We start from the raw sequence: 12,434 nt of genomic DNA, 5'->3' as shown, positions 1-12,434 counted from the left end.
GAAAATCTTTCTTATGGCTCAGCTCTATAATCTTGGTGTCTTTGTGCTGGGACCTGATTTCCCCCCTCTTAATCTGATCCATCTGACCTTGGAACACAAACAACCCTTCCACCTTGGCACTTCAAGCAGCCTCTGACCATGTGCAGAGCAGCTCTGCAAAAAGCAGACTCCAGAGGTGCTCTAGCAAATTTATCAGAGCAGTATTGGCTCCTCCCCACCTGCTAAGCATCTGGTGCTACTTCAGCTGCCTGACAGCAACCAGTTCCTCACAATCAGGTGGTAAAAATAAGAGGACTCTTAAAAGGTAATGAGCTTCTTTTGACAATGTGCCATTCTAGGGACCAGCTAAACCAATTGCTACTGGCATGCAGAAATATAAATTAATGACTGTTGCTATGTAGCTTGGAGTGTGCCGATGACAGGTATTCTGGAAATGTAAAAGACCACTTTCATTGCTGTTTTAGAGGCACTCACAGAGAAAGTGCATTCTGGTGCTCATTCACTCCCCTTTAAGAGCTGCCTAGCTACTATCTCATGAAAGGAGCCTCCTGCTTCCCTCCCCTTTAATCTCACTTTATTGTTAGCACAGTGCCTGCCTTTAATCCCTGCAGACCTGTAAGAGCAGAGCAGCCGAGTCAGAGAAGAGAAGTTGCTTCCTTTTTGGTCTTGAGGGGTAAGCTGATTCTATTTACTTGACAACCATTTCTGTCTTGCACCTGTTTTGTCCAAAGTACTGGGGGGGCATTTTGGCCAGGCTATTTCCAAGCTAGATTTGCCTCTGTGTGTCTTCATCATGAACATACAGCTTTGCAGATTTTGTTGCTTGGTGTCATACTTTACCTGATACTTTTATTCTGGGAGAACTTAAGCACGGGGTGCAGGGGGATATACTTTGCAAACATTTGTGTTTATATGAAAATTAATAGTGAGAGAGATTTTGAATGCCATTTCATTACCGTCAGCCTAATGTATTCCTTTGGCATCAGTGGTGTTACTGCATAGCTCGTCGTCGTCTTCTAACATGCAATTAGCAAGGCTATATTAAGTTTCCCCTTCTTGCCCTGTTCTCTTAACAATGATTATGACTGCTAGAAGAGCTTGATTTGAACGACGCAGGAAATGAGCTGAATTATATTGTCAAATAGTTCTGATTACATGCATCATCTCTCTCTCTCTTTGGTTATACGGGCTGAGGTTAAGAGGCATGCTTTTGCCTTCCTTTGAATCTTAACTTTGTCTCTCAAGCAATGTTCCTGCAGTTTTTCTAATATATTATTAGGCAGCAGACCCAAACGGATCTGCCAGTACTGTAATATATAAAAACCAAGCACATTTTTTTTCATATGAAGGTCGTAACACTTGTTCTTAGATTGTAATGGATGGCACCTCATTCTGTGGATCAAAGAGAAGAAAACAAGTCTAGCTTATATTTATATGGGGGGGTGGGGGGGAGGTAATACTCCCCTTAGACTTAAATAATGCAACTTCTTTCTGTCTGCAAAGCAAATAGATCTATTGGTTAAGTTACAGAAGAGAGCAATTCAGCAACTCTGCATGTTCTTATTGTTGGGTGGCAAAAATATATGAAAATGTGTGCTGCATTTTACCTGCTTAAGGCTCTCCAGGGAGCAGTTGTCTTGTTTTATAGAGCAAACTTTATACATTGTAAATCAAGGGTAGACACTCCTGTGCTTTACAAGCATTTGATTTTACAAGATGTATGACATACATAGTATGTGTCTATTCTTTCTCTGACTTACAGGTCTCATCAGCAATGTATTGAAAGTCTTTCCTCTTCCCTTCTCTCGTGTTTTTCTTTCCATTCATCTTTCTTTTTGTGACAGAAGAGGATAATTTATGTTGTGGTTTTGAGCATCTGATTCCCCCTTTCCAGTAGTATATATCAGTAGTCTTTAAGATTTAGGCTGGTTTTAGAGCAATTTAGTGGAAGCATGGAGCAGGTAGAGGGAATATTCACAACTATGGGTACTCGTACTTGTAGCTGTGCAAAGTTGCCTTGACATCACAAGTAAACAAAAGCTGTGAGCCCATCATTTACTATTTCCATAATCACAGAAGTTTGAAGAATGGGTTTCAATTTGAACTAGCCTCCAGCCCTTCTCTTTAAAAAAAAGTATGGGACTGCCTGGTGTCTTGTAATAATAATAATAATAATAATAATAATAATAATAATAATAATCATTATTATCATTATTATCATTATTATTGTTTATTATGGAGGGAGCTCCACTGAGTGCCATGGGATTTGGCTCCTAGAAGAATTAGTTATATACACTTATACCATACACAAGAGTAAGCCCCAATGAACTCAATGAGGTTTACTTCTAAAAGCAAACATGCATGGCATCTGGTTGCAAAGCAAATCTCAGGAAAGAACTCCTAAATTACCGTAACACAACTAGAAATTCCAAAACTATGTAAATGCTAGAGAAATCTGCAACAGGGTAAGTTGAGAGTTACAGAGATTGCACCACTAGACTTTTAAGACATTGGTAAGCATGTATTTTCTCTTAAATTTCTGCATACTGGAAATGTTTCATTAGGTTATTTGAAAAGCCTACACACACTAACCTCAGGAGGTTGAGCAAAGAGAAATCAACACTTTAAAATCTGGTTCTTCTGTTTTTATGTTACCCAACAGATGGGTAGCCTAAGGAGGGCAAACATCAGGAAAAGAAGGGGAAGTGGTAGAATTTAGGTGCAAAGGGCATCTGTTCAGTTAACGACTTTATATTTTAGCTTTGGGATCCCCCCACGACTGATGAAGATGTTCAAACTGTGTACAGTGAACACATAAGAGGGATTGTGAGGATGGGCCCCCACTCTACATTTCTTCAGTTGAACGTTTGCATATGTGTGTACAGTTTGTGTGTAGGACATTCTCTATTCAATTAGAGAAACCGCTTTACCAGAGTTCCTATTGTGCAGGTGAAGCTCTATGCAGGTTCAACTCTATACATGCAATCTGTAGATTGAATTGAAAGTGTGAAGACTGTTCTCCCACCTCACTGTATGTTCAGTGGACCGTTTGAACATCTGCATGAAGTCCCCATCCCCAGAGTTGAATATAGTGTGACGGAGGTATCATTCCACATCATGTCCTTCAATCTTTGGCTTTGTGCATGGTTTAACTAACCCAGTGTGGAAGCTAAAGCCCGGGCAAAAACTCCTGCTAGTGCAACAGGGTTCCCACATCTCTTCTCTTTATATGCACCCTCCAAATCTGCTCTGGAGGCTCCAAAGAAACCCCAGGACAGCATGCAGAAGGGATATTGTTCCATCTGGCAAGCGAAAATGCTTACACTAACCGAATACTCATAATAGTGCCATGCTGAATTCCACCCAAAAGCTCTATCATACTACCTTAAGCGCCTTTAAAAAAGGGGGGTGGCCTCCAACTGCCAGAGAGACTTGATGGTGCCCAAGCACCATTAATGAATGTAGCACATACTTGCAAAATGGTTGACAAGAGAAATTGTTGATGGAATGGAAAATGAGATTCTCCCATGTGATCTGCTATCACATTCTAGGGTTGCCTTATTTCAAAAAATAAAATCCGGACACAAAAGTTATTTTTGCCCAAAGTTATTCAGCTTCTTTTGCAAAATCTCAGAGGAGGAAAAAATGTTTCTGAACTATTGGGGGGTGCCAAAATCATACATCCAGATTTCCCCAGACATTTCAATGATTTTTCCGCCCGGGTACTGTTTGCAATGGCCAAATGGGAACCCTATCACATTCCATCACATGTTCATTACGCATTTGTAATATCCATAAGGAGAATGAGGCATCGTGTGGACCTTCCTAACTGTTCAAGGCACCATCAGCTTGGTTCACAGCTTCCCTGTTTGCTTGCTGATGACAGGGGCTTCTTGATTCCTCATGTCACTGCAGTTCATTTCAGTGGCTTATTCAAGCTATCTTTTGGAAGCTTAGCTTTCACATGGTGTCCATGTGAATTCACTGATCACAAGGTGAAGCATGCTGACTGGAACAGCTCAGCTGTTTGTTTGATTTATGCTGTCTGCTGAACAGTCAGGCTCCTCAACTGAATGGCCTGAGAGGAGCAAACTTCATGGTTCCCTGTCCCATTTCTGGAGCAAGGACAAAATCATCACATTATCTGGAAAAGGTGTTATATACAAGAGTGAAACTTCAGGTGCGGCAGATTCTATTTTCATGCTTCTATTCTTGTGCTTCAGAAGTCTTGTCTAAAGTAGAGAGAGGGGAAATTTAGACTTTGTCATTTTATGACCCATCAGCTGCCCACCTAAAAAAGGTTGGGTACTGATAAGAAATCTAATAGTTCAATCTCTTGAAAGCAACATTCTAATGATTAAAAAACTTGTCGTGACTTTGTTTGTTTTGAATATACTGCTTTGAGCACTGACATAGAATCATAGAATCATAGAATCATAGAGTTGGAAGAGACCACAAGGGCCATCGAGTCCAACCCCCTGCCAAGCTGATTGCTGAAAGTTTTCTGCTGTTGTTTTCCTCAGAGTTGTTTAAACAATTTTCAGAAAGTCAGTTTTAAAAATTAGTTTCACCCAGTCTTCATTGTGGATTACATGTCTCCTGATAAATATTAGCCAGTCTTTCCTGATGTTTCATGAGGATAGCAATAATAATAAAGACATGCATATCTGTTTGAGAAGAGTTTGCAGTCTTACATTGCAATTCTATGCACGTTGACTTGGAGGTATAGTTTGAGTTTAATGGGAGTTAAGTGAATATGAGGTGGTTCTGTACCTCAGTAGAAGAACATACACTTTGCTTCAGTAAAGTTATAAGTTCAATACAATTAAGAAACTTGTATGCAAGGAACAGACGGGACTAAAGCTTGTGTGCTACGGGGGGTTTTTTTGTTACTAGCAAGAAGTGTTATTTTTGTGGCTTGGGTTTGATATGAGAGAGGCTTCAGACATGATACCCCCTCACCTGGAGTCTCAGGTGGTACAACCCAGTTCATCACTTCAGGTGGTTCATTCTGCTATCTCATTCTTATGCACCTGTCAATCAGGTCTATTTTGGCCAGCCCAGAAAGAATTGCCAGAACTTTCTGGAAAATAACACTGTTCATTGTGCAGGCACTGCATTTTAATTTGTTAATGTACAATGTTGACAGTGCCAGATTCAAGTTTTATATTTTTGCATTGAACCAACAAGTTTTATTATTCTAAAGAAGTGCTGAACCAATTCAATCTTGCCCAAGAGCCAACAAATAAGAACAAAATACAGTATTGCATTCAGAGTGGCTCTTTGGCTCAGTACTGATTAAACTATTTGAGGAATGAACCATCGGATGACATTTACCCTCCACATTCATTTGATCCTGTCAAAGTTCTTTTGATTAGGTGAACACTGACTTTTGCAATACAGTTCTGTGATGTGGCCCTGTTTTCAGGGTGAGGAGGACTTTCTCTGAGTAGGATTGTGTCTTTAAAATCCAGGTTTCAAATATCTGAATTGCCTCAAATTTCAGTGACAGCAAACTTTCCAGTGACTGTGTGACTCAGCCACGCAGTATTACAATTTGTGGTGTTTCTTGTGCAGATTGTTAGGTAGGTCAAGGACAATGCCAAATAAAACTAGACAGCTGCAAGTATTGACAATAAAGATTTCCCTTTTGAATCTGTCCATCAGCATGCAGATAACAGCCACTGAAAGCCATCTTTTACCGAGACTTGCAAATTAACAGCTCACAGGGGAACATGCACACTTGCAAGTGGATAAAGGCCAACTCACATTTTGGCTTTTAAGGAGTTTGTAGACTGAAGCTGTCATTCTTTAGCAGCTGAGTCAATTTCTCTTTCAGTACACCTGAATTAACCTTTGAAACCCAATGCTGGGGCACTGGAAAATCATGTCACCCCATTAATTAAAGGTGGCAAATACAGTTTCAGTAGGAATTGAAAATCTTAACTACCTGTCACAAGAAGTGAACTTTTGGCTTCTTTAGCTATAGCTATTTCTCCCTGTTCAGAACGTTCCTTTTAACAAAAGATTCAATTAGGACACCGGTAAATTCAGCCATGGGCCTGGAGGCTCTCCCTCCTTGATTCTGAAATGTGAGAAATGGAGTGTGCTTTAGTCCTTGAGGCAATATTGTTCTTAGCATCAATTCCTAGTCTTTGGTTCACGAAAAAGAGAGAAAGAGAATTCTCAAGTGCCTGCGCTTAATAGTGCTCCCAGAAATCTGTTTTGAAGGACTAACTTCTTAAGCAAAGGCATAATATTTTCTTGGTACATTTACATTTTCTGTTCATCATATAAAGTGCTACTGGGTACTTGACTCAATGTGGTGGATAGATTGCTGAGAAGGCCTGGATTCAGTTATCTACTGAGCTATGAAATTCCATGGGTGACCATGGGCTTGTCATTCTCTTGTAGCCTCACAGGGTAAAGATTAAAAGAAAAAAGAATGGGACCACATATGCTGCTCTGAGCTCTTTTTGAGAAAGAGGGGAATTCTAATTAATCAATGCTTTATAGAACTAGGTTGTAAGAAGGAGCATCTGTTTGCATCTCAAAATGTGCAGAATTCCCACATAAGTAGGTATATTGTAAACCCAGATGATACAGAAACCCCCAGTTTTTATTGATCAGCAAACAATTATGTTTTGGGTTTTTTCAGATATTGGTGCAGTGATGTCAGTTTTTAGAAATCAGTACAGAATACTCTAAAGCAGCCTTGGCCAACGCAGTCACCTCCAGATGTCTTAGACTACAAATCCCATCAGCCCCAGCCAGTATGTTCTGGTTGGGGCTGATGGGGATTGCAGTCCCAAGACATCTGGAGGGCACCAGGTTGGCAAAGACCGCCCAAGGACATAGTTCTTAAAATAGGTGCTGTCTAAGGAGGTTTCTAGTGGAGGCACATCCACCTTCCTTGCTACTCAGGTGGGTAAGGGCAAAAGAAGGCACAACTATTAAACGTGCAGGAGCCCTGCCTTATTTTCACCTGGCTACCCTACTGATCTTTCAAAATATTATTGTTTGCCATTAAAAAAAAATAGATGCACCCGCACTCATTATCCAAGGAATTGGTTAAGGAAAATACTGTTATCCAAATCCTGGCAAGGGTTCTCATGAAGAGTAAATGTCTTTCTAGGGTTTTATGTCCTGCCCCAGCTTCATGCCAAAGTAATATTGTCTTGTGAGTTCTACTTCAGGGATGGGGGAGCCTGTGGCCTTCAAGACGTCGTTGGACACCAACTCTCATAGGCCCAGCTGGTGCAGCCAATGTTCAGGGAGTTGATGTCCAACAACATCTAGATATGTGTTTCCCATTCATATTCTAATGATTTGATACATTCTGGACCTTTTTGATCAATTGGGCCATATAGTAATTTTTCGCTAACTTAATAAACTAAGCATTTGGGAGCATTCATGGCCAGTATCTTTCTTTAATTCCTGCTTTGAATGGAAAGTGTTAACTCTGTCAAGTTAAGGTTTGTTTCCACTAATTCGTATCTTGGAATAATTGACAGGGGCATTCATTCTGGTGGCTGTAGAACTTGTCTGGTTTTCTGTGTGCTTGCTCTGAATTCCATTGGTAGGCTATTAAACTAAATGAGCGTAGTCAGAATGAGATCCTACATCTCTAAGAGCAACTATAAACTACCATCATTAGCATCTAAACTACTGTGTTAGCATCTAATATCCCAAAGCTTTCCATTTAAAATGAAGATGTGCAGGCAGCCACCCTAATAGAAATAGCAAGCATAATCATTACGGTGCATTGTGATGGGATTGAAAGGGAACAGTTTCCATGTGATTATTTCCAAAATTGATTCAGTATGGTAATTGTAACATGTCCTGCTCTCTGCGTATAAACAATGAACAGGTTTAATATCTTTTGCAATGAGAATCCAACCTTGTCTATCACAGTGAATAATAGGACTCAGCCATTAATAGAAATTATGCTTGTGTTTCACATGTACGTTTTTAGTGGCTCATTTCTTGAAGGATGTGCGTCTTCAGTAAGAATTGTAGGCTCTCAACTCGGCTAAGAATCAGCTCTCTCTTTAAAACTTTAGCTTTCAAAGTTGTGTTGAAACCCCTGCTTGGGTTTATTTTAGTCAAAACTTACCAGAGCACAGCCTGAGTGTGTGATGCCTTCTTTCAGTCTGAAGACAACAGCAGAAGAGGGTACCTCAAGAGCAAAACACCATTGTTGAATTCAGTAACGGATGGACCTACTGCACTACTAAACTTCAGAGACAATCATTTTGTTTATCTTGATTGTGATGGGCACAATGGTAGATTGGCAAGCCTTAACTTTCAAATGTTTTAACAATCAGTAGCAACAGCAAAATGCTTTCTCTAAAAAATAGGCTTTTTTTCTTTTTCTTTTTCTTTTTCCTTTTACTAATGTAGCTGAGTCCATAGACTTGCAAAACACCCCAGCAAATAATGTATGTGGTAGAGGAAAACTGTCTCTTCCTAAATTTACATTTTGTACCTTGCTGTGGCCGGTGGGTCTTAATGCCACAGCTACCTACCAATTCCTGGTTTAAAATATTGGTGTGTGATAGCTACAAGTAGTTATTCACCATAACTACCGGTAGGTGTTGCCATGATAATTCACCTCATGCATTAGCAAAATGTATTTTTCTTCCCTTTGTGTCTGGTTAAAATTAAGAAAAGCAAGTCCTATCTTGCAGGAATCCTGGGTTGAGAAATGCTGAAGACTGCTGGTTTACAAAATTTGTGAAGGTCAATTTTACCATAACCAGTCTAATGTTATAGTGGATATGGGAGACCAGCCATTAAAAAAAAGTGGAGTCTCCTGCTCAAGAAGAATGACTTAGTATTCCTACACATTAAGTTCAATGGCTGTGAAGCACGATACCTTAAAACAGAGGTGGGCATGCTTGAGGCTTGTGGAATCTACTGGATGTCTTTTGTTTACTAGATCCCCAAGATTCATCAGCTAGGTTTGAGCCATAGTGATGCAGGTGGGACACGAAGAGGCTATTTAAACAGGCTCTGTGAATTGAAACTCAAGAGAGGTTGTTTCCTGCCCTGCCCCATCCCCAATGCATTTCATTACTATTATATGTTGCTGTTTGCACCAGAGAGGAGCCAGAAATGTCTTCATCTGATGTGTATTACCTGTTTTGTTTCCCCATACTAAACTCTAATTCACTGAAGCTATCTGCACATGTGCCTGGCGTGCTCTGGTCCATGGGGTCACGAAGAGTCGGACATGACTAAACAATAACATCTGCACATGTACTACAGCTGCCTGAAATGTATACATCTCAGCTTAAGCATGGCTTCCTTTTTTCTTTCTTTTTTATAAATTGGATAGAAGCTGGTTTGAAGGGAAATGAATCAAATAGTTTTTCTCCAGCAGCTATGGGATACTTATGGGTTGTGGCTAATGTCACTTAAATTCAGTTGGCTTCAGGCACCAGGGGTAGGATGAGCTAGATCTGGAGTAAGTGGTAATGTGTACACAGCCTAGGTGTTAGGCCCAGGAACTTGTATTCATTACCAGAACTGAACACTCAGCAGTTTCACACAAAGATCCCTCCTATTTGGCTTCCACCCCCACCCACATTTTCTTAATTTCAACAGAGAGAAAGAAAGGGTTATTGCTATTGTTAAACAGAAGTCAGAAACCTTTGCCAATCTGCCCAGACTCGCCAGGGGATCTACCAGTAGATTCGGATCTACTTTTTGCCCATCCCTGCCTTGGAGTACCACTGATGTGAGAAGCAGCCCAATCACCATTGCCCAAATTAGGCTAGACTTCATCACATGATAGTACAGAGTCCTTTGTGGGTTCACATAATTTCTAATAGTTTAGTCTTCCTCAGGCATGTGGTTTGAAGAAAGGCTACAGAGCAGAGAAGGGGACTGAATTACAGAAATGGGCCACAGGCTATACCAGAGCCTATTGGAAAATGAAATAGACCTGCCACACAAAGATGAGAATGTATTGGAGGGTTAGCATTAGTAACTGTGTTCCAGCTGCAAAAGCAGCGACTAGGTTTTGTTTTGTTTTAATCCCTGTAACAGTTTTTACTTCTCTGACACCATTTTGATTTCCTGTCAGAACTCTCAGCTTCAACTCTGGAGAAAATGGGCTGCCAACAAGAGGAGGAGGGCAGTTCCTGGAAAAAACAAACCAGCAACATCAGAAAAACATTCATTTTCATGGAAGCACTTGGATCGTAAGTGTTCATTATTCTTTTTATTTATCTTTAAAAGCACTTATGCACAGTCCTCTCAAGGTGCAAGTCAGCACCCAACTGGAGGTAGACCACTTAGGTCATGGCCTGATCCAAGATGGGTTGCAACAGGAGCACTACCGCTATGCAAATACAGGGCAAAATATTAAGAAATGGGTCCCTAAATGCATGTTTGGGTTAAAAGTGAGTACTGGGTCTGAGAAGGTTGAAGGTACCTGAGGTAAACAACAACAGTAACAATGAAACCGGTTAAAAACAAATCAGTTGGCACGCTATAATTAATAATAATGCTCACCCCACTGTGAAAGAATTTTCAGAAAAGATAACTTCACACAGTACAGCAGGGGTGGGAAATGCTTTTCAGCCCCCATTCTCTTATGGGTAATCTTCTGAGGACCACATCCAGAACCAGAGACAAAACTTAGTAGAGCAATTATTGTAACTAATAAAATAGTACATTGTGGCGCTGTGGGTTACACCACAGAGCCTAGGACTTGCCGATCAGAAGGTCGGCAGTTCGAATCCCCGCGACGGGATGAGCTCCCATTGCTCAGTCCCTGCTCCTGCCCACCTAGCAGTTCAAAAGCACATCAAAGTGCAAGTAGATAATTAGGTACCGCTCCGGCGGGAAGGTAAACGGCGTTTCCGTGCGCTGCTCTGGTTCACCAGAAGCAGCTTAGTCATGCTGGCCATGTGACCTGGAAGCTGTACGCCGGCTCCCTCGGCCAATAAAGTGAGATGAGTGCCGCAACCCCAGAGTCGGCCACGACTGGACCTAATGGTCAGGGGTCCCTTTACTCTTTACCTATAGTAGGCAAGTTTCTGCAAATTAACATGCCCCACTCTAGCCTCATTCCACACAAGCAAGAGTCATTGTCAGAGCTCATAGACACATTTCAAAGAGGAAAAAACACTCAAGGAGAATGCCAAGCTGTTGGAGACAGAGGGGTTTGGAAGAGATCTTTCTTGTAGCAGAGTTAGTACAATTGCAATTGCCCCAAGCACATTAAAATTTGGTTAGATTTACATCTGCTCTCATCCACCTTCAAGCAAATGTTCCCCACAAATAACTTGAAAAAGGTAAAGAACCCCTAACAGTTAAGTCCAGTTGTGAACAACTCTAGGGTTGCGGTGCTCATCTCGCTTTACTGGCCGAGGGAGCCAATGTTTTTCTGGGTCATGTGGCCGGCATGGTTAAGCCACTTCTGGTGAAACCAGAGCAGCGCACGGAAACGCCGTTTACCTTCCCGCCGGAGCGGTACCTATTTATCTACTTGCACTTTGATGTGCTTTTGAACTGCTAGGTTGGCAGGAGCTGGGACTGAACAACAGGAGCTCACCACGTCGCGGGGATTTGAACCACCAACTTTCCAATTGGCAAGCCCAAGGCTCAGTGGTTTACAGCACAGCGCCACCTGCATCCCACAAAAAACTTAGGCTAGGATAAATCAGACACCGAGCTTTGCAAATAAGTGAATGTTTTGCTCAACGAGTTTCCAGAAGTTGCAGCAAACAAGTCCCCATTGGTCAGCAGTAAAATGAAGGTAAAAAGGGTTCCAAATGACTTAAAAGAAAAGTGCATAGTTTACTTCCAAAAAGCATCATGCAATCTTAGAGCGCAGCCTGTTAAATCTCCTTTTGGAGAGATCAGTTCACCTGCAGGGAGCCATGGCTGCATGGCTTCTTGCTTGTTCCAGGAACCATGAAAGGGAAAAAGAAAGGGGGGGCAGAGGCTGCTGATAATCTGCTAAGCCACACCCACTCTAATTTAAGATCAGGGTTCAGATTAACCCTTTCATGCACACAAGTGCGAGTCAGTAACTGTATATTACAAAAGAAGGAAGGCTGGTGTGGGGTGTGACCTGGGAGGAGAGAGTATGGCTGAGGAAAGGGGGTGCCCTAAGGAGAGTTCCATGGAGAAACATAAGAGTGTATAATGGGTGTCATTATGGCCATTGGACTTCCCTCAATTTGAACACAACCCACCATTAGCGTGGAAAGGAAACCCCACTCTCACTCTCTGATAACAACAAACATGACCAAAGAGGCAGACAGTCAGCTACAAATTCCCTCTGAAAACCATGTGGATCAGACAGCAACTATACCAGTATAAATACAGCACAGCCCTAACTCCCAGCAGCCTCAGCCAGCATGGCCAATGGTCACAGATGAGAGGAGGAGGAGTCCGGAGGGCCACAGGTTCCCACC

General features: G+C 41.6%; 1 protein-coding gene across 3 annotated transcripts in view; it reads left to right on the top strand.

Moving 5' to 3' along the window:
• Positions 1–362: 362 nt before the first annotated feature.
• The window catches only part of CAMK1G (calcium/calmodulin dependent protein kinase IG), a 38,447-nt gene continuing 26,375 nt past the window's right edge, over positions 363–12,434 (top strand). The window contains exons 1-2 of one of the 3 annotated variants that reach the window (XM_083508985.1): positions 363–673; positions 10,091–10,208. In XM_083508985.1, the coding sequence (XP_083365111.1) occupies positions 10,117–10,208 (92 nt within the window). In that variant the 5' untranslated portion in view covers positions 363–673; positions 10,091–10,116. Of the gene's footprint in view, positions 674–3,874; positions 4,181–10,090; positions 10,209–12,434 lie in introns of those variants that run through there. The other 2 variants (XM_083508983.1, XM_083508984.1) reach the window with 2 other exon arrangements.

The sequence above is a fragment of the Podarcis liolepis genome, assembly GCF_965112155.1.
Source record: "Podarcis liolepis genome assembly, chromosome: 6".
Taxonomy (NCBI): domain Eukaryota; kingdom Metazoa; phylum Chordata; class Lepidosauria; order Squamata; family Lacertidae; genus Podarcis; species Podarcis liolepis.
The sequence above is the reverse complement of the archived record's forward strand: the minus strand, read 5'-3'. Positions and strand labels throughout refer to the sequence as shown.